The following is a 22,911-nucleotide window of genomic DNA, read 5'->3' on the forward strand; positions in this document are numbered from 1 at the left end:
TTTTCAAAGTGTATATTTGTGTTTATAAATTGTTATAAATTCATATTAATTTGAGTTAATTTATTGTTTTAAAATACTTGCTAGAATGTATGAATATGACATTTAATTTTAAAGCAGAGAATGTGCACCCTTGAAATGTTTGGAAGTTATGGGTTTTAAATAAAAGAGTTGCTTTTGGAGCATAACATCACATGTTTGAGTTTGGTGAGACAAGGGACCATTGCATTATGGGTCAAACTGACATTGTGGCAGAAAGAAGCTAACGATAGAGAGCCAGAGAAAATTCATTAATCTGTTTGGTCTTAGAGGGCGCACACAGTAACTCATACTTAATTCTGTTACATTTTGTGTAAAGTATTGTTTTATGTTAGTTTACTTGAATGATGTTGTGTGTGAGGACTGATGTTACTGGATTCAGAGTTGTCGTACATGTTCATACGCATACCAGCCAACATTTAAATCAGAGACTGAAAATAACTCTAAGAAATGCATATTTGGAATGTTATATACTTTATTTCTTGTACTTTTCAAGACACCGTGTCAAGAGAGAGAGAGAGAGTAACAAATAAACAGCAAAGACATCAGTTTGAAGCGTGGCTATCATTTTATTTAGACCAGTGCAGCTACAAAAGGTGCACATTATTGCATTACAATCAAATTAGGAAAAGATAAGGTTATTAGTTACCATAACTTTTATTAGTAACAAATAACTTTAACTAATTAACTAGTAACTAAAATCTTTTAGTAGTGTATTGTGCACTTATATTTGAAAAGCTCTGGCCACTGAAATGCCACTGTTTGCATCATATGCATTATAAAGTGCTGGGTTCACACCAAGAGCAAAATTAGGCATTTGCTTAAATAGATTACAAAAAAAAAGTCAATGGTGCAAATGATGTAGTATGTGTAACCTATAAAATTAGCCTCAAAGCATCATCTGTGCAATTCCAAGTAATTCAGTTAAATTAATTAATGTAAAGGTAACATTTGTTCCCCATACAGACTATGCAAAGGCTAAATTAAATTGGGTTACCATTAAGTGAATATGTCTCTTCAGAAAAAATCAAATAGCTTGGTTCATTGAGACCACTCTAACAATATATGTTACATTTGGACCCCTTTAACAATGTTTACACACTACTGGAAGCTTAAAAAGATTGATTGCATGGATATGCAATGTTTGGGCAAAAATAAATTTCTCCTTAATCTCCTAAAACTCCCCTTAATCTCACATTCTTACATATTAATCTTTTCTGTTCTCAAGCACTTTTAAAAAAGCATTAGTGAACTGTTTTTTTTTTTTTTTCTAAGCGATGCTCTAGTTTTTAGCTCCAACACTCAAAACCCCTGCCATCCTGCCTAAGATAAGTTTTTTTTTTTTTACAGCAATGCAAAGCTAAGCTGTTCAGCTGATATTTAATTGAAACACAATTTTATCATTAAATTAGGAGCACATTTCCTCTGAGAGACAAAAGACCGATACAATGTGTGTGCGCGTTTGTTATTTACTGCCTCAATTGTATCCGGATGGTGAGAGAGTAGCGTGTGTTTTCTCTCATGGCAATGCATTAGAGGGATCACTTTTTAAGCTGGCCTGATTAGACTCCCTTATTGTCTTGCCTTTCCTCTTGAGATCAAACTCAGCATATCCTAGCCTATAATACTCTGGAATAGCGTGACAACATATTACACAGCACAAGTCTTAAATATTAGGTCTATTCACTCACCACTACATATCTCAAAAGTATCAGCAAATAGGCTGCCATTATCATAAAAGCATTTCTGTGAGCTCTTTACTCTGAAAAGTAAAAATCTTAAAGAGAAATGGCATTTCTGTCCCAAGTGCATATTTGGAACACTCTAAACAAATCTATAAAGCTCTAGAAAAATGTGGAGACCCCTTCAAAGTTATCATCAGTTCCTTGGTTTTGTCATTAGTAGGTTGTTTTTATTAAAAAAAATAATTTCTGTTTTCATAAACTACTGAACATACAAAAAAAAAAAAAAAAATCCATTTCAAACTTTATACTTTAGTGCAGGGATCAGCAAAGGGCCAGTGTACTGCAAAGTTTAGCTCCAACCCTAATCAAACACACCCAAACAAGCTAATCAATGGCCTGCTACTTTAGAGCATTTATTTGAAGAAAATGGCAACGTGCCTTAAATACAGGACAAAATATGTATGTCAAATATGTAAAAATGTATGAGGTCTATAGTACCGGATCATTTAAATATATTCTATAAATGTGTCTCTTTGTGTATGTCCAGTTCAAGAAATCAAAGAATGAGAGAGTTTTGACTGAGTGATAAAACCGACAACCGCCCCCTTTCCCTCGTGAAGCTAATACGGAGGTAACTGAAACTGCAATTCATCAAAATTTCGCTAGTCCTGGCTCTGTAATAGAGAACATTTTTTTGAGCCAATGTTAAAATGGCCAACTTTACAGCAGAAAAATAAATAATTACAGCCTGGTACAAAAAACAATTTTGGTGTATATGGCTAATATTACCCTTCATGACAACAGTGAGGGGGGTGATTTTCTTAAAAACGTATCCGTTTTGTTTTTATTAAGTTATATTAAGTCTGCATAATTAAGGGCATGGCAACTTGGTCTCGCTGGTTGCCATCACATTACCTCAGCTGAGTCCAGCTGATTAGCCGGCATAGATATTATATTTTTGTTTTGTTTTATGCAGCTTTACACAGTCAACTGCATTTTGAAATTATTTCCTACAATTCATCACCTTAGATTTATATGGTTCTATCTGACATTTTTGTCAAAATTGAGGAATTCACATATTTTTATTATTATTGACTTATTTACATTGTGTGATGTTTTTTATAAGTTGTTTACATTTTAAGACTTTAAAAAACAAAAGTTTTTATCAAAGTCAAACTCAAGCTTGGCTCTAAAAGGTTATTTCTGTGAGCCAATCAGCATTTTGAATGCATGCATGAAGACCAATCAGAATCGGCTTTCTTTGTAATTCCACCGGACTGCTCCATTGACAGTGGAAAAGACCAAAAAGAAACCAAAAACCAGAGTCGACTAAATAATGTCGCACCACATGCGCCCCAAAAAAAAAATTTTTTTTTTTTTGCTTGTTCAACATACTTGTTTAAAAAAGCTTAAACAACACAATTCTTGAAACACAATTTCATTGGAACAACTTAATTCGTTTATGTTCGATACACATAAATTTGTTAAAAGTGTTAAGTTAACTTAATCGATTTGTGCTGGGACAACATGAATGAATTTTGTGGAACCCTGCATTTTTTACAGTGTAAAACTGAGAAGAAACAGTTTAAAAATAATTTAGTATATTAAATGTGATTTTTTTTGTGTCTAAATTAAGTCAGTTAAACTTTTATCAGTGTTGATTAAACTTCACTCAAAAAAATTATATATATATATATATATATATATTTATTTATTTATTTATTTTATTGTTTTGCTTGTTTAAAGTAAATGAGCTAAAACAACATAATTCTTGAGATTTCATTGGGACAACTTAATTTTTTATGTTCAATCCACATAAAATTGTCAAAAGTGTTAAGTTAACTTAATCAATTTGTGTTGGGACAACATAAAGGAATTGTGTGGAACCCTGGAACCTTTTTAACAGTGTTTGTTATACAACTCATTTGCTCATTGTCTGTTTTTTATTTTATTTTTTTTTTTTAAGTTTTTAAATTTGATAAGCCTTGAAGGGCAAAAGCTTTTGTTTAATTCATGAAGCATATAATTCAATAAATATACATCAATAGTTTATATAAAGGATATAATTCAATAATTATTGGCATACTAATTACATAAAATTATCATCTCCACAGGACAAAATATTTAGCACAGCATTGTACAGGTATGCTTAATTTGAACAAGAAAAAATATTCATCCTAAAACAATAAACAAATTATATAGAAAACAAAAATGTAACTTTCTCTAGCAATAACATCTTGTTACAAAACCAATTTTTATTTATTTATTTTTATTAAATATAAAAAGCAGACTATCTGCCAGATAGAACGTTATAATTACAAGGCGACGAATGATCAGGTAATATGGCATGCTGTGTGTACCTAATTGTGTACACAAATCATTTAAGTGGCCTCCATTTCCCAGGTGAGTAAACTGATATACTTATATACCATATCTAAAAATGTATCTGTTTTATTTAAGATAATTTATTATTTAGAATGTTCTTTTGAACTTGAATGCACTCCAGAATCTTGACTAGCTGTAGTCTATAAAACAGTAATCTGAAACATTGTCACGAGTGTTATGCCTGGATTTCATAAATAGAAATGCATTTACTAACAAAGACCGTATTTGAAGTATTTGGAAATAATTTGCGATTTCCTCTTGTAGAAAAACAATGCTTAGTGGCTCAATGTATTACAACAGTGTTTTTAAAAGACCAAACACTTTATTGATATCGCACACAATCAAGCTCATTTGGTCAGAACACAAACGAGTCGCTGATAATTAAGTACTAAGCGTTTCGCTCAAATAAAAGCCAGTCTAAGCAAAATGCTAGCAGGCATCTGTAGCTCTGTTCATTTGCGCTCTTCAGAAACCTTAGGGTGACGTCATAGATCCGGACTACGGACTATGTCTATAGATACTTCTGTATCTTTTACAATTTATGGATAAAACATAAACATGTAAAGGACCTAACTTTTTCCAAACCTACTAATGACTGTTAACCGATGACTTTCATTTTAGACAAAACAGTGTTTAGGAGAAATACTACCTTAGAAAGGTAGTAGTTGGATTTAGTTATTGAATAGGATTAGGGTTAATTAGTTACAGTAAATTAATAATAGGCATGTAATGAGCCAATAGTAAACGGTGTGCAATGTTACTTAAACTAAAATGTTACCCAAGGATTTTATGCATTGCAAAAGCTGAAGGTTGAAGCAAGTTACTTCAAAAGTTTGTTTGTGAGTTACAATGTAGCTGCTGCTAAAGGACTGTAAAAAAATAATTGCCCTTATTTCTTAATATAGAGTGCAACTGATTAGGGCAGTTGGTTTAGTCCAAAAATATGAAGTATTTTTTGCAGCTGGATCTGTTCTCACTATAAACAAAGAGCTCCAAAGTTTGTTTGAAAACATACCCAAACCACCTCTTCAATCAGGTTTAGCTCCAGTATGTTTGTTTGTTTGACTCAAATGTGACTGCAACATTAACACCAGCCCAAATGAGCCACAACAACAGGAAAGCTAACTCTATTGCAATTCAACCCAAACTATACAGAGCAGGTGTGAAAGCTTACTAAACATTATGCTTTTGGAAACAAATGGAAATAAATGTTGCAGCAAAACAAATAATTTCACATGTAAATATTTTTGTAAAAAATACACACTAAAGCAACACTATGCACTATTCTCTTGGGGCTCCACCTTTGTTGTTGATAAGCACAATTGCCTTTTAAAAGTGTCATAAAACTGTTGTTGCATTTGCATTTGTTGACTGAAAGAGTCAACTTAAAGTGAAACCATATTCACTAAAGCAGTCTGTTACACTGTCCCACAAATATCAGCACATTACTTATTTCTAGTGTCTTTCTTCTTTATTGTTTCTCCAAAATATGACAAAATTACAAAAGTATCTGGATGCAAGCATATGATGCAAGCTGAGACTGCATCTCACAGGGAAGCAATGTCAGACACAATATAACATCACTGTGAGGCATAGGGTTAGGGGTGGGGTTAGGTGAGCTTATTAAAAATGACTGGATGCAGCTCAGATTGCACTGCACCAGGTCTGCATCCAGGCTCCTCTCCAGAATTATGGCAGTATGTTAGTCTAGTTTTCTGTCACTCATAATTGTACAGAGCATTGTTTACAAATAAAATTTTTTTTTAAATGTCAGCATGTCATGTAGCCATAATGTCCATAATTATTATACTTTGGACATTATTGTACAATTACTAGGCTTTGAAGTAACAGGACTCTTTAGATCAGATGTGAAGTAGACTGAATAATTCATTTTTGAGTCTTGTTTGTTGAAACAGATACACGGTACACTGCAAAAAAAGCATTTTCTAGACAATAAAAAAAAAACTCCTTTTACTAAATAATATGCTAAAATTAAGTTAAGTTTTCCTTTAAAGGGCACCTATGGTGAAAATCTACTTTTCAAGCTGTTTGGACAGAAATATGTGTAGGTATTGTGTATAGGCGGTCATATTGGGGTGATATAAACATATCTTAACATATTTTGTACATTAACGTTTGAGGTTACAGAAGTAACTCTTCGTTCCCCGAGGAGGGGAACGGAAGTGCTATACAGTGGATTTGATCTTGGAAAATCCACATATGGGAGGATTCGGTTCAGAAGCTGCTTGTCTGAAAGAGTATTGAACGGGCCAATGAAGCAATGAATTGGCAGCGTAAGCTTGCGCAGGTGTGCCTCATTACCAATTATCCCAGCATATAAGCACACCTGGAGCGAGCAAACGCCATCCTTTTAAGCTGAAGAGACTTTCAAACAGCTAAGGGACAGTTATTATGGTGATGGAGTATAGCACTTCCGTTGCCCTCCTCGGGGAACGAAGGGTTACTTCTGTAACCTCAAACATTCCCCTTCGGTTGGGGAACTTCAGTGCTATAAAGTGGATTTGATCTTGGAAAATCCACATATGGGAGAACTATGGAAAACGCCATAATGACTGCACCTTACCAACGCCCCCGATGAGGGGATACTCAAGCAAGCGTGACTCACCCACATCATGGGAGGTGCGGTCCTCCAACGTGTCCCTGGCCCTAATTTATCCCACTTCAACAGAAGTTTACGGATTTAGATATATTTTTGGGAAGTCGTGAGCGTCTAGATAATTATAGGAATACAACAGTACGTTGGGAAGCGTGCAATCCCGATAGGGAGGACGCTGCAGAGGCCATCCGCTACCCAAGGGGGGAATAGATGGCAGAATTTACATATGGACTAGCCCTAAGAAGGGAGAGTGCGCATAGAAAAAAGTGGTTAGCGGAAAGGGAAGACACGGGTCCATCCGGGGGGGGGGGGGGGACTTCACCGTGGCGGAATAAGCATATGGGATCGCCTAGTGGGGATCACGCATAGCAGGCACCTATACCCAAGACGCGGGCAGACCAACAACGTAGTGGGCCAGCAAGTGACTCCTCCGCTGAGTCAGTGCTGGGGGCCACGGAGGAATCTGCAGGGCTCACCTGATGGAGAACTTTACTGTCAAATAAAAAGGCGCACGTTTCTCTGTGTTAAGGAGAATGGCGCAGCAAGCGTGTTTCAACACCCTACCAAATTGTTTCCTCAATCACCAAAGGGTTACCTAATACCCTTGAGAAAACTGGCTCCACTCGCAGATAGTAAAACCTTGCAAATGTGTTGGGTGTCGCCCAGCCCGCAGCTCTACAGATGTCTGTTAGAGAGGCACCGTGCGCGCACGCCCAAGAAGATGCGAAGCTCCGAGTGGAGTGCACATGCACTCTCGGGGGATGCGGCTCACCTCGGCTTTGATAAGCGAGAGAATGGCATCCACAATTCAGTGGGAAAACTTAATTTCGATACGGCACTTCCCTGCTGCTGACCGTCATAACAGACGAAGAGCTGCTAAACTCTGAGTACGGTCCGGATAAGGCGTGAACTGGACAATAAAGAAAGGGCTGGGTCTGCCTCCTCCGGGGGAGCGCTTGCAGACTTACTACCTGGTATTAAAACGGAGTGGTAGGAACCTTGGGCACATATCGCAGGCGGGGTCTCAGGACGTGAGAGAAAGCCAGCCCAATTACAGGCACGAATCACTGACCGAAAAATGCCTCTGGGTCCCCGACCCTCTAATCGATATCAAAGCAACCAGCAGAGCTGTCTTCAGGGACAGAAAGATACTGAGTCGAGAATCGAAGGGATCTAACGCGGCTCGTGTAACGAGGGCGAGATCCTAAGAGGGCATGAGAGGGGGCGGGGTGGATTAATTCACCTAGCGCCCCTGAGGAACCGGATGATGAGGTTATGCGTTCCCACGGTGCTGCCAGCCACCGCCTCATGAGAGTGGAGATGGCAGCCACGTAACCTTGAGTGTGGAGGGCGACAGCCTGCTCTCCAGCTTCTCTCGGCGTAAAGAAAGCACAACGCTGATCTGGCAAATTACGGGGGTCTTCTCTGCGAGAGACGCACCGTTCAGTGAATAGACTCCACTTCAGGGAATAGGCGCGCTCGGGGAGGGGGCTCTAGCCCGAGTTATGGTATTAGCCACCGCAATCTGAGGTTACCTAAGTCTTCCTCGCGTCTAAGGACCTCCAAAGATCGGTGAGGGTGCCAGATGGTGCCCTGTCCCTTAGAGAGTAGGTGCTCTCTCGAAGGGAACTGCCAGGGGAGGGCCATCGCGAGGAGGGAGAGCTCTGACCTCCAGGTCCAGTTGAGCCAGAGGGGCGCAACAAGCAACCTGTTCCTCGTCCTCCCTGACCTTGCAAAGTAACTGCGCGAGCAGGCTCACTGGGGGAAACGCGTATTTGCGCATGCCCCGAGGCCAGCTGTAAGCCAGTGCATATCGCGCCCATATCAGCTGAACAGACTCCGGGTGGAGTCTCCATTCTCCAGGACGTAAGGCTGCCGTGAGAGCGTATCGGCTGCACGGTTGAGCTTACCTGAATATGAATGGCGTGCAGCGATTTCAGCCGTGGATGACTCCAGATGAGCAGACGGCGGGCGAGCTGAGACATGCGGCGAGAGCGCACACCCCCCATACGGTTGATATACGCCGCCGCCGTACTGTCCGGCCTGACCAGCACGTGTTGCCGCTCCAGCACCGGAAAAAAACGGTGGAGAACGAGGAACACTGTCAACAGCTCTGGGTACCTTTCTACAGGTCCGCAGCCGCATGCCCGCAACGCACAGCCCCCCAGCCCGTGTTGGAAGTGTCTGTTGAAACGACAACAAGACTGGACACCTGTCCTAGAGGCACTCAGGCCTGTAGGAACGAGGGGTCGCTCCAAGGGCTGAGGACGCTGAGACACAGAGCAGTAACAGAGACTCGGTGTGCGCGCGCGTGCCATGCGCGTCTGGGGACTCGATTGTGAAGCCAGTGCTGAAGTGGTCTCATATAGAGTAATCCGAGTGGCGTGAAGCGGCTGCGGATGCCATATGCCCCAGGAGCCTCTGAAATAGTTTCAGTGGGACCACTATTTTACTGTCAAGCTCTCTCAGACTGTACAGCATCAGCTGAGCGCGCTCTCCGGAGAGGCGCGCTGCCATGGTGACCGAGTCCAGCTCCAGCCCGAGAGAAGAGATCCTCTGCATGGGGGCGAGTTTGCTCTTTTCTCGGTTGACCTGAAACCCCAACAGGTGGAAGTGCCGGAGCACTTTGTCTCTGTGCATAATCAATTGCTCCGAGAGTGGGCAAAAATCAGCCAGTCGTCGAGATAATTGAGTATGCGGATGCCCACGAGCCGAAGGGGCGCTAATGCACCCTTCGCGGGCTTGGTGAGGACCGGCAGAGACAGAGAGAGCCCGAAGGGGAGGACTTTGTATTGCCAAGCTCGACCTTCAAACGCAAACCGCAGGAACTGACGGTGGCGAGGAAGATTGAAGACATGGAAATACGCGTCCATCAGGTCTAATGCTGCAGAACGGCAGCTTGTGCAGACAGCGGTTCAAAACGCGCAGATCTAGGATTGGCCGTGACCCACCGCTCTTTTTAGGCACGATGAAGTGTGGGCTGTAAAACCCGCTCTCCATCTCGGCTGGAGGGAGCGGCTCGATTGCATCCTCCGCCAGGAGGACAGCAATCTCCTCTCGCAAGACAGCGGCAGAAAGGGAGCTGACCCTGGTGAATACACACCTGTGACTTGGGGGGCCGTTTCGCAAACTGAATTGCATAGCCAAGTCTGATTCTGCGTATGAGCCACCGCGAAGAGCTGGCCCGCGCTAACCAGGCAGGCAGAGCTCTCGCTAATGGACTCATCACTACAATCGCTGACGTACCAGCAGTGGGGCAGCGCGGAGTGGGTGTGCTGATCTGGGAAGCGCGCGGGTCCCACGGAAGAGCTGTAGGTGAGAGAAGGGCTGCCTGCTTCCGAGGTTCTCGATGCGCTCCCTTCGCCAGAGGCATGTGCGGGGGCGGTGCAGCTCTCGTGGGCGGGAGCCTTTGGCGAGGAGCAGGTATGGATGGCACGGCGGGCGGAGCGGGCTTACAGACCCGCCGATAAGACATCACCCATCAGACTGCTCTCTCACCACCTCAAATTCCTGGTTGAATACACAGACGGTGTCACTGAACATGCCAGCTTGGGATATGGGGAAGTCAAGAAAGCGGACTTTGTTGACTTTGCACATATCAGCCAGGAGTGGCGCTCCTGAATCACTAATGTGGACATCGTCCTCTCCAACGCACACGCAGCGGACTTAGTAGTCCCAAGAGCTTAGTCGGCTGCGGTGCGAAGCTCATACGCCTGGGTAGGACCCATCCTCATGCAGCTCAGCCAGCGCCTGCGCTTGGTAGCACTGATATGTGGCTATCGCATGCAAGGCGGAAGCAGCCTGGCCCGCAGCCTTGTAAGCTCTAGCTCCAAGGTAGGCAGATAACTTACAGGATTTGGATGGGAGACGAGGCAGACCCCGCCATTTAGAGGTGCCGCGCAGATTGACCGCCATCGCGCACTCAACTTGAGGAATCGCCACATACCCCCTGGCCGTTCCACCGTCAAGAGTGGTGAGGGTGGAGGGACACTTCAAGAACGCGTGAGCTGTGCACCTCCGGGAAGAAGGGGACGCCCCTCTAGTCAGTCCGGCCGCGGAGCTGGGGGATAAACCATCTCCAACTCACGGCCTGGATCATCATCGGACAATGAAAGCCCACCCTCCTATGCCACAGTGGACATCTGGTCTCCGGTGTCATCGAGCGTAAGGGCTACCATCTGTAAGACGGATCGCTTACCCCGCCCGAAGCTTGGATGGAGCGCTTGGAGGAGCGGGAGGTCCGCGGGCGACGGATTATCTCTCGCTGAAACCCTCAGATCTGCCCGAGTGCCCGTTGCAGAGCAGGGGACAACTGGGGTGGTTCGCCCTTTTGCAAAGGCTAGCCGCGATCTTTACAGCGCAACAGTCATGGCATCGCAATGACGACATGAACTGCCCGCAAGCAGCGCATTAACATGCTGGACCCCCCAGGCATGCAACGATGTGCCCGTGCCCATCATCCGAGGACAGGAGACCACCACATCCAGAAACGCACAGTCAAAGCGCCGTCCTGAAAAGGACGTGCTGCACGACTGTGTTGCTCTCTTTGTGAAGTTGCAACTTTATGCGCACCGCTCTGGAGGACCGGACCCAAAGAACACCAGGCAAGGGAGAAATCCAGCTCGACCGTCTGCCGCTGCGTGTACACACTCTGGACCAGGAGAATGCTCTCGTTCGCTCGGAATTGCTGGATCACAGCAGGAGGAACCCTCATCAATGAAGCACACCTGTGCAAGCTTATGCTGCCAATTCATTGCTTCATTGGCCCGTTCAATACTCTTCCAGACAAGCGGCTTCTGAACCGAATCCTCCCATATGTGGATTTTCCAAGATCAAATCCACTGTATAGCACTGAAGTTCCCCAACCGAAGGGGAACATAACAGATATCCATACAGCAGTGGAGATTAACCTGTATCCGGTCACATTTGCGTGCAAAAAGAGTAGAAAAAGCTAAATGAGCGCAGTCTGTAAATGTGCGTATCGTGTTCATGCTGGGTATCTGTGTGTTTGTCTGTGTGTGTGTGCGCGTGAACTTTGTAACGACATTGTGTGCGACTCGTTGTAACTTAACACAGCAATTGCATCAAATACTCATTGTTAATGTTCTTACTGTAATATTTCTCACAAACTCTACGTGACATCTGCTTCCTTTATGTCTGTTTGTTGTCTGATGCAGCCGAGGGAGGAGAATAAGGCACGCAGAAAGCCATGTAGAAACGGTGGACTAGTCTTAAAGGCGCTGTACAGCAAAACCGCCACCCAGTGCAAAAATGTATAAAGTAGAATCTAAAGGTACAATAAAAAACAAATCTGATGGGTGTTTTAAGCTGAAAGTTCACAGACACATTCTGGAGACACAAAAGACTCATATTAAATCTGAAAAAAAGCTTACCTAGGTGCCCTTTAAAACAAGCTAAATAATCTGCCAATGGTGTAATATAATCTTATGTCAAAATGAAAAACAAGATTATTTTGCTCCCTTGCTTCCTAGGATGCTCCATGAGAACAATTCAAATCCACTAACAGAAAAACTAACAGAAGAACAATCTCATGTATGTGAATTAGGCAGAAAGTTTTCATGAGAAGATCAAAGTTTCAAGGTTAATTTTTTTTTATATAGTACTGCTTTAATTTTCTTTCTCTCCAACAGTCCTTAGGCACATGAGAACAACTGAGCATTTTAAAATCCAAAATCATATAAATGACAAACAAAACTGCACAATTACTTCATTGAAGTGCTGATTGACTGTACACTTTAATAGCCTTGAAAAAGTGCCCTTTGTAAAATAGTTCAGTTGAAAGGTTCTTCCAAATGAGATTGAGCAAGTATTGAAAGTACCATTTGGAACAGAAAGCAACAGTGGGCACTTAAAATGGTCTGCAAGTCAAAAGTCCATTAATTTTCTCAATTGAGAAATAGATTTTTTTAACGATTCCGCATAAACCTTTCAAGACAGGCTGTACAGTATGGGCTTCTATTAAAGCCCTAACTCGTAATGTTTAAAATTTCATTGGAATGTTTTTAGGTTTACCAATTAGAAAATCTTAACAAACAACAAAAGGAGCTCAGCTGTAAGTGGCAACCACCCACTCACATTAATCACTTTTGATATATTTCTGGGACATTTGTCTGTATAAAAAGTGTGACTTCAATAGTTTTCATTTCATAATGTGTTCCATTTCACATGCAATTAAAAAAAAAAAAAGTTGTGGTGTTCTGTAAGCTAGATTTCATTCTTAATATAACCCAAGTTTAGGTTAGCTAGTTTAATTTCAAATTTTTTAATATTCTGATATTTTATATCGGATGTTTTTAAAACAGCTCATGGTTTAAGGATTAGTAAAAATTTTAGGTTTGACAGCCAGTCAACTGTGGCCAATTTGAATTTGAATCGCATCTAGGCAGGAATCAATTTCCAGTTCTCAATCCTTCAGCCTTTCCTTTTCTATTGCAAAGTGTTTTATTCAGTAGATACATTAAAATGCTTGATATTAAGTGAAATGCAGCAATTACTCTGACTCCCTGTGGCTTGGCTGAAAAACACAATCTTCTGCTCAGATCTGCTACAGTAGCTCATTTAGTTGCTCGCTTTACTGTGTTTTAAGGTGAAAGTGGGCTTGTAATTCAATGGTATATATGTCATACATTCAGCTGGTTTAGTCACAATGTATTTTTTTTCTGTCTGACACTCAAATAGGTAAAGAATCAAACATGTAAAAAGTAAACTGCAGTATTTACTGAATATCCAAGGACCTACCGATGCACACCAGGTCCATGAAGCCGTACATGGCGTAACAGATCTGAAAGAGCAGGTCCTGCCGTTGCCACTTGGCCGATGGGCTGAGGGATGACCACACCAGCCAGGAGATACTGGCTATCAGGAACAGGGAACCCAGAACGGCTGCAGCTATCTGTACTTTCTCTATCACTGTCAAAGAGATGGCCTGCCACTGGAGGAGGAAAAAACAAAACAAAAAGATAAACTTGCTGAAGTACCAGTCCCACATTTGACATATTGCCAAACCTGATGCATTTATTCAGCAAGATGGTATTATTATTTTATATATAAACATATAAAAAAATTGTTTGATAGTGGAGACCTTGTATTTATTGAAGATATGTTCACAAAGAAAAAACACAAGGTTAACTGTTTTTTTTTTAAATTCATAACTATTTTTGTTGAAAAATTGTTTGTTGAGTACTAAGGCATCATATTAGAATAAATGCAGCCTCAGTGAGCACAAGATATTCTTAAAAATAATAATAATAATTCTTACTGACCCTAAAATTTGAATGGCAGATATTTTATGGTATTAATTTAAAGATGCACCAAGACAGGAATGCCCAAACTTCAAATGTAATCACTTGATTGAATGGGCATTATCAGTGGTTATTAGCTAATAGATATAGGCCAGTAGGGGTTTTCTGTACCTACTAGGAGGTTCAGACGGCTGTTATCATCCATCCACATGGTTAATTAACTATACTAATAGAAAAGATCTCAGTATTTAGTGCACTAGCTCTTGCTTCGTTGTCATTGAAAATCTGACCCCTGTTGGTTAACAGACTACTTTGATGTTTTGCCCTTTTTTGATTTGTTCACTGAATTAAAATATTTGGACATAGTAAGTAGGGAGCTTGGCACCATTTTCTTTTGTACCCTCTTTTATTGATTGCTTTTGTGGACAAGGGAGTTAGGTAATAAAGTTTTTTCCTTTCTTTTCATTTGCTGGAAATAGGGAAGTTAGAGGGAATTTAAATTTAGATGGTTTTGTTTTTTATTTTGGCCTGGTCAGCTCCTGAAAGCTGGTCAGAAGTTGAAAAAGACAAATTTTGTTTGAGAAAATCATTCTGTAAATAAAATTTCTATACATTTACTTAAGCATCATTATGTGTGCAGTCTTCCCTTTTATGTTGCATCCTTACCCCTAGATGGGGTTTAACAACATAAACATTTATCGTAGTTAATCAGCTATACTAATAAAGAAGACTCCAGATCCAGGTCTGTTTTTACAATTCTAGAGTTGGGGTAGGGGTAGACGTTAATAAAATACTATCAATGGGAAATTTAATAAATGATATAAATAATTATTGTGGTTAATCAGCTATACTAATAGAGAAGACCGCATATCCAGATCTGTTTTTACATTACTATGACTTTTAGGTTTAGGGTTGGGGTAGTGACATTAATAAAATACAATGAATGAGAAATTTAGCAAAATAAATAGTTCTTGTGAACTTCTGGCCACAGCCATATGTGATCTAAAGCTGATTAACCATGTGGATGGATGATAAGAGCCTTCTGAGCCTACCAGTAGGAACAGAAGGCTCTACTGGTCCATATCTATCAGCTGATAACCACTGATAATGCCCATTAAATCAAGAGATAGCATGCAAATTGGATGTGCAGGGCTGGGATTCTGCATAGTTTAGCTCAAACATCCTTCAAGACACCTTACTGGAGGTTTCTAGTATACTTTGAAAAAGCTTAATTAGCTGGTTCAGGTGTGCCTGATTTCAGGTGTGCCTGTTATTTGGGTTGGAAGAAAAGTCTGCATGACACCAGCCCTCAAGGATAAAGGTTGGATACCCCTGGACTAGAATCTTTTGGGTAGAAATAAATGATATTTTTGAGTGACATAAAAAGAATTCTGTTGTTACCATTAAAGTAACATCATTAATATATTTTGAGAAGCCAAAGCAATGGAAATTTCAAGAAATTCCAGGTTTACTGCATGTTTAAAAGGCCAATCCAGCGAATATGGTTTGAAAAACAGTCTAGTGTCTATAGTTTCAAATACGCTTGTTCCTCTTTTTTTCTTTCCTTTTTTTCACTATACTATAAATGTTCATCTAGTGGATTTTGATGTAGAATGACAGCTCTAACAATAAGTAAATCAACCACAGAAAGCACAACTGAGTAGAACAACAACTTTAATTGCATGCATCGACTACACAAGGCCATAGAGAGACCTATTGTGCATTTTAAAACAACTAAAACAAACAAAAACATAGCTTCATTTGAAGATCAGATCAAAAGAAAATCAAAAAGGCTAAAAATAAAATTGGGGAAAGCAGAAGTTTTGAACCCAGAAAAGCACTTGAGGTAACTCAATATAAAAGAAAAAAATACTGCTTTTAGTATTATGGTGGTACAATGGAACAGTTACGGTATTGTACAACTGCATGTACACAGTGCACAGTACTCCAGTTTGCACATTCGGCTAATGCATGTTTTTGTAAAGTCTCATATACAGTCATGTCTAAAAATGTAGTGTACATTTTTCTTTTGCAACAAAATATTACTCTGCACAAAGTGGGATCTATAAAGAAATGATTTACTAACTCAGTTGTGGAGGAACTTGGCTAGACTTCATAAAAAGCCAACCTATAACTCACTGAACACCTTTGGGATGATGCTGAGCCAGACCCCATCGTATAAAAACAGTGTCTGACCTCACTGATGCTCTGATGTCTGAATGAGAGCAATGTTCCCTGCAGCCATGTTCCCACAGCTAGTGGAAGGGAGGACTGATGCCTTATTAATGCCCATGGTTTTGAGCCTTCCTGTTGCTCAAACAGTAAAGGACAGCGGTAGCAATGCCAAGGACATGGGTTTGAGTCCCAGAGAAATCAAGAACTGATGAAACTCATGTAATGCCATCTTGGATAAAAGTGTCTAATTTCAATTAGCCAGTCTGGCCATTTTTATGTATTTATATGTAAACATTTATTTGAATAAAGTATGTACACAACAGGACTTAGTGCTCAACTGTTGTGCCCTTACAGTGCTTAAATTTAAATACCTTTTTATCTATTTGACTGTCTTCTGTATATTCTGATTATGGTCCCACTTTATATTAAGTGGCCTTAACTAATATGTACTTACACAGGAACTAATAGTTTGTTACAATGTACTTATTACATGTACTAATACATGTATTTACTGTGTACTTATGCTTGATTAAATACATGTATGTATATACATCTGTAATTAACTTTTGTAATTACATTTGTAAATACACTGTTGACCATCCCTTACACCTTAACCCACCCTTAAACCTACCCATATCACCAAACCTGTCCATAACCCAACCTCTATCCCAACTCAAATGCACCATAAGTGTTCTCAAATACATTATAAACACAGTAAGTATATTGCATTTAATTTTTGATGTAAGTACATAGTAGTTAAGGACAAAAGGCCTCAGTATGCTTCAAATAAAATTCTCTTTTGTTCTTCATTTGAGGCCAAAAAAAAAAGTTCTCAGCCAGGAATAAGGCTGAGTGATGATGTACTGTTTTCAAACCTTCCGTCACCCCCGTGGTGCAGTCTGCGGGGTTGTAAATATGTCACACTGTTTTAATGGAATCCTAAACACAACAACAAAGATGGCTGGTGCAAATAGCAAAATTAAAAATTGGCAAAATTTGATATTTTAGCAAGCCTTTAAAATGGGTCAGCTAAGATTTCACTTAAGTGTACTCGAGCTGAATTCCTGGACCATTTTTAAATATATTATAAGTATTGAAATATTTGATGTGACTACTCATAGTTTTATAAAAAAAAAAAAACTGTGAATCACAGAGAAAGAGAAATTTCCCTATGAATGAGTAGTGCCATCAATTTTTACATGAGATTTTTTTTTTTATTTAATCAGAATTATTTTTTACACTAAACACTGAACTTATAATCCATTCATTTTCTTTTAAGCTTGGTCTCTATTAATCAGGGGTCACCACAGCGGAATGAACTGCGAACTTACTGTATCCAGCATAGGTTTTTTTTGCAGTGGATGCCCTTCCAGCACCAACCCATCACTGGGAAACTTACACACACACACACACACACACACACACACACACACACACACACACACACACACACACACACACACACACAGTCAATTTTAGCTTGCCCAATTCACCTGTACCACATGTCTTTGGACACATGTCTTTGTGGGAAACCGGAGCACCCGGAAGAAACCCACGCGAACACAGGAAGAACAAGCAAACTCCACACAGAAATGCTAACTGACCCAGCCGAGTTTCAAACCAGCGACTTTTTTGCTGTGAGGCGAACATGTTACCCACTGCGCAACCCACTGCGCCAAATCCTGTATACAGTATTTCAACCGGCCAGAGAACTTGCTTGCTGTGACATCTGAGGCTGAGAGTGTAGGTTACAGTTAATATGTTGATTGTACTTCCAAACTTACTTAAAATCATCATACAGTTTTCTCAATTGCTTTGGCACATTTTTTAAAACAGACTTAACATTTTCTAAACTGTGAGTCCAAATTACAAAACTGTTTGCTGGAATTTCAGAACTTTATTGCATGTCTACAAAATGTAGTTATTCCCCCAAAACACTTCATTCATGCTTCAAAACCTAGTTATCATGTCAGTTATGTAGCCAAGGCCACCAAAACAAAGTGTATTTGTCATTGTGTGAGCCACACTGCTTAGAATGATTAGCTGTTTTTTCACCATATTGGAATTAGAATGTGTTTATTTTCCCTAAAGGGCAATTAGGTTCACAGCAACAGCCGAAAGTTAACAGCAACAGGTTACACTCAAACAACATAGAAGTAGCAATAAACAATAAAATTAAACATAATTAAAAAAAAAAATAGAAACAAATATACAACTTAAAGCTTGTTACATTTTTTCTCTGGTCTTGTTGTCAATACAATAGTGTACTCTGAAGGGATGTTCTGATGTAAACATAGAACATAGAATAATCTCCTTTGAGATGCACATTCATTATAAAAAAAATCAAGATTGACCTGGGAGAAATTGGCCAATTGTAGACAGGTTCAGAAAAAAAAATGGAAATGTTTAGAAAAAATGCATTATGACAAAATATTATAACAACTTGTTCAGCCATTTTTCATGTAAAGACTTTTTCATGAACAAATGATTAAATGTTGTAGGGGTGAGACTATTTAACAGAGGCCAAAATAATACATTTTGATCAGCATGACATAAGCAGTTGATGATGTAGGAAACATTAGAGAATTGCACATAATCATTTGCATGGATGTACTTGTTCAAAACTTGTTGTTTTTTTATGTGCACAAGTGACACAATGATGTGAAGATTGAACAGGTAGTTTTGAGAACTGCAAGTAACCCAACTGCAGTTGGAACAAAATAATGCAAATATCTCTTGGACCTTGCCCATCTAGAATAAGTGTACCTTCTGCCTGATGGCAGGAAGCAAAACTTTGAATAAAGTGGATGGTTCTCATCTGCTAAAATGGACATAGCCCTTCTTTAAAACTCTCACCTCATACACATGACCAATACTGCCCAATTTGTTTTTATACAGTATATTTTATGTGAACAAATGTATTGCATGCAAAGTGAAATCCTAATAATCTTAATCACCGTATTGTATATTTCATATTTCTTATGGTACCCCAAACACACACAATAAACATCAAACATCAATCATACATAAAAAAAATACTCTTAATGGACATCAAATATCGCAGAGATTACATTTCTTCCAGTTGCTCTTCTACAAGCATGTTACTGTAGTTCAAGATAGTGAATGTAGTGATTGTGCTTTGGGCAATAGCTTATATGTTTAGTATAGTACCATGGATAATACAGTAAATAGATAACGCACTATGTATTGCAACTAGAGGTCATTTACCAGTTTAGCAGAAATTACAAACAATATCAGTATCAGATATTTCTGCTGTAAACATGTGTGTATACAAATGTTTAAAAATTAAATAAACAGTTTTGAGTGTGATGGCTTACACCAGGAGTCACCAACCCTGTTCCTGGAGAGCTACCTTCTAGCACAATTCAGATCCAACAAAACTGAATCAATTAATTAGGACCTGAAGCATTTATTAATTTTCTTTTCGGCTTAGTCCCTTTATTAATCTGGGGGAGCACCCGAAGGAAACCCATGCAAATGCAGGGAGAACATGTAAACTCTACACAGAAATGCCAACTGACCCAGCCAAGGCTTGAACTAGCGACCTTCTTGCTGTGAGGCGACAGCACTACCTACTGCGCCACTGCGTTGCCGGACCTGAAGCAGCACTTGATAATTACAGACAGATTTGTTTGGTCAGGGTTGCAACTGAAATCTGCAGAACGGTTGCTCTCCAGGAACAGGGTAAGTGACCCTTGGCTTAAACGATGAAAAATGATTGAGAAGCTGTGAAGAGTTTGACAGTTTAAATGAGAATCAACACATCAATTTTGTCAACAAGTCATATGCAATAAGTTTTTGTCCAAAGTACAGAAAATTGTACGTACTGTTTGCACACATGCACCAAAGCATTTGCAATTTGCTTAAATCATGAGAAATGTCACTAAAAAGTGAACAATAAGCTAATTGTTCAGAAATCTAAACTTGTTTAAAAAAAAAAAAAAAAAAATATATATATATATATATATATATATATATATATATATATATATATATATATATATATGGAGAATTGAGCCAAAGCAATTGAGAAAAACTGTATCATATAGTGTCATGTTTAAGTACTAAAACCTGTAATGCATTTAAAGTCCAGTTAATGGTGGTTTACCTGTAGTGGGTTCTTGGTGCTAATGGCGATGACCTGGTATTTGTAGTAGCAGAGTTCACAGCTCCAGGATCCTCTCTCACTAATCCATTTAATAAGACAGGGCTCATGAGTGCAGCGCACAGAACCACTACAGCGACATGGGCTCAGCAGCTCCCCCTGCAGGACACAACAGAGGTAGTTAAGTAAGAAATAAACAATTTCGATCTAAATGACCTTATTCAAAATGACAATTCATTCATCCAATGAAAACTATTTGTTTTTTTTTTTCTGGTGATTTGCTTATGCCGGGCAATTCCAATTCTGTTATTTTGGAATCGACTCCTGAAAGTTCACCTTTATTTATTTCAGTGTAACATTCTCAAAATCTAAAATGGCTCAAAAATTTAAATCAACAAACAATACATAAAGTAAGGTGCTTGTCTAACTCTTATTCTTTTCCAATAATCGTTTACACTCTAAAATATTGACTTTGATTTTATTAGGACTTTTTTGGTCAAATTTCATCAGTGAAATCTAGTCGTTTTCTTACAAATAACTGGAAGTTTGTTTAAAAGAGGTTTTGTCCTTATGTACACTATTAATCTTTATCAATCTGATCACTAATTCATTTGGAAGACATATCCCTGATTATAGCTGGTGTTTTAATGCTTTGTTTTTTGTCCACTGCATTTTTATGAGCGAAGGGAAGGTGTATATATGGGCTTTGCCTCATATTCTAGTCTAATGTAGCTAAATATACTTTTACATATGCAATTACAACACAATTTACATATGAACACCAAAAAAGTCAATGAATGTTGTTAGAGAGAGGTTTTATTTCTGCTCTGCGAACTGAAAAACTACAGTAATCAAAATCAGTGGTAAAATCATGTGCTGTCAGAAATTACCAGCAAAATTTGTAATAAAAATGTACCTTGATTAACAAAGTCCTGATTACCACATGACATTTATTGTTTGCTTGCTTGACTGATTGATCGACTGACAGTATTTTAAATGAAAACTATAAATCTGTGTGTTTTTATGTATATATGCTAAAATATTGACCATTTTAATATAATAATTTTTTATAACAAATTGGGTTGTTTAAAATCAGTTGTGAAATGCTGTTGTGTTTAAATTAGAACTGGTATGTATTAATCAAAGAAAAGCAAATAATACATTTATTTATATTAGGGCTGCACAATATATCGTTTGAGCATCGATATTGCAATGTGTGAATCAACAATAGTCACATGACAAGATATGCAATGTTGAGTTGGGATTAGTTTAACCAGAATCCACTGGTCAAAACACATGATATGTGTGGAGGCACTGCATAATCTAACAATTATAGAGTGAAAGTTTAACATTTTATGTGTTTTTAAGGCCAATGTGAGCATTTTAAAGGTTTAAAGCATTTTAAAAGAACATAGTTTAATGAAGATACATCTTATTGAATTATTTATACAATTCAGACTTATTAAATTAAAATTATTATTCAAATACTGTACCCTATACTCTTAGACTCTCCAGAAAAACCCATGAAGCACAGTTTATTTCACTTTAATATTTGTGGTTTTTATTGTGTGCTTTTTATGACTGTAGTTTATATATTACATGTAAATAATTAATGACATGAAATATATTTATATTTCACTCCCATACAAAATCATCCCAATCAATTTAAAGCCTTTGCAAATAGAGCTATTTAAGTCATCTGGTGAAAATGAATTTATATCGCAATATATATTGCAGGGTAAAAAAATATTGCACTACCAAATTTTCCCAATATTGCGCAGCCCTAATATATTATCTTTTTATTATTATATATTAAATATTATGTTTTTGGATAGTAAAACCACATCACATTTTACAATCATAACTAAACAAGTCTTTTCTTAAAACTATATTTTCCAGACTACTGGCCAAAGGTTTTTCTAATTCTTCCAAGCAGTGAAATAGTTATGATATTTGTTGTTCTAATCATTTTAATTGAAACTTTAAAACATGCTTATCATAAAAGTGCTATATTCAAGCCATTGTATGACCTGCATTTTTAATATATTTTAACAAATGAATAGATCCAGACTAAAACATGAGTGTCACTGACCCATCTATTAGTTGTGCAAATTATTAATGGGATCCACTGAAGGGTTCATAAATACTAGAAACATGACCTATGTGACCTCCATTAAATCCAAACCCATGAGACATTCATTTAGAAAATATGGGTTAACGGCATTGCTTGCCATGTTAAAAAACAAGTAGCAAGTAAGTAAGTAAGTAAAAATGTTGAAAAACAAAGCAGTTTGACTTAATAATAAAAATAAAATCTTTTTCAGCAGCCAAAAGAACATAATTTAAATAAGTGCAGCTTTACATCCCATGTGAATTATGTATAAACTGAGACAACATACCTGCAGCTTTAAAATCACATGTTACACTCCAGGCTCAAACATTTCAAGTGCTGCATGTCAAAATATATTCACAAAAGCCTCGCAGCAGTATTTACAATATTTCAAAACACTGCACGTCTCAAATGTGCCTCTGAGGTTTGTGTGGGTGACAACTAGTTGCCTATAATCCAATGTGTTTATTCTGAGCTCAATTAACCAGAGCAAAGTATGGTACATCTGAAAGTAC

The 22,911-nt window shown here is 38.8% G+C and overlaps 1 protein-coding gene across 4 annotated transcripts in view; it reads right to left on the reverse strand.

Moving 5' to 3' along the window:
• marchf4a (membrane-associated ring finger (C3HC4) 4a) overlaps window positions 1–22,911 on the reverse strand; it is an 86,091-nt gene that overhangs the window by 22,670 nt on the left and 40,510 nt on the right. For 2 of the 4 annotated variants that reach the window (XR_015941901.1, XR_015475426.2), the window contains 3 exons: window positions 20,290–20,445; window positions 13,118–13,675; window positions 12,339–12,975 (listed from right to left, as the gene is read on the reverse strand). Coding sequence is in view for 2 of the 4 variants with exons in the window: in XM_088649505.1 (XP_088505631.1) it covers window positions 13,483–13,675; window positions 20,290–20,445 (349 nt within the window). In the remaining 2 variants the exon portion in view is untranslated. 4 annotated transcript variants of the gene reach the window in all.

Source organism: Danio rerio, chromosome 1, assembly GCF_052040795.2.
Source record: "Danio rerio strain M-AB ecotype USA chromosome 1, GRCz13ab, whole genome shotgun sequence".
Classification (NCBI taxonomy): domain Eukaryota; kingdom Metazoa; phylum Chordata; class Actinopteri; order Cypriniformes; family Danionidae; genus Danio; species Danio rerio.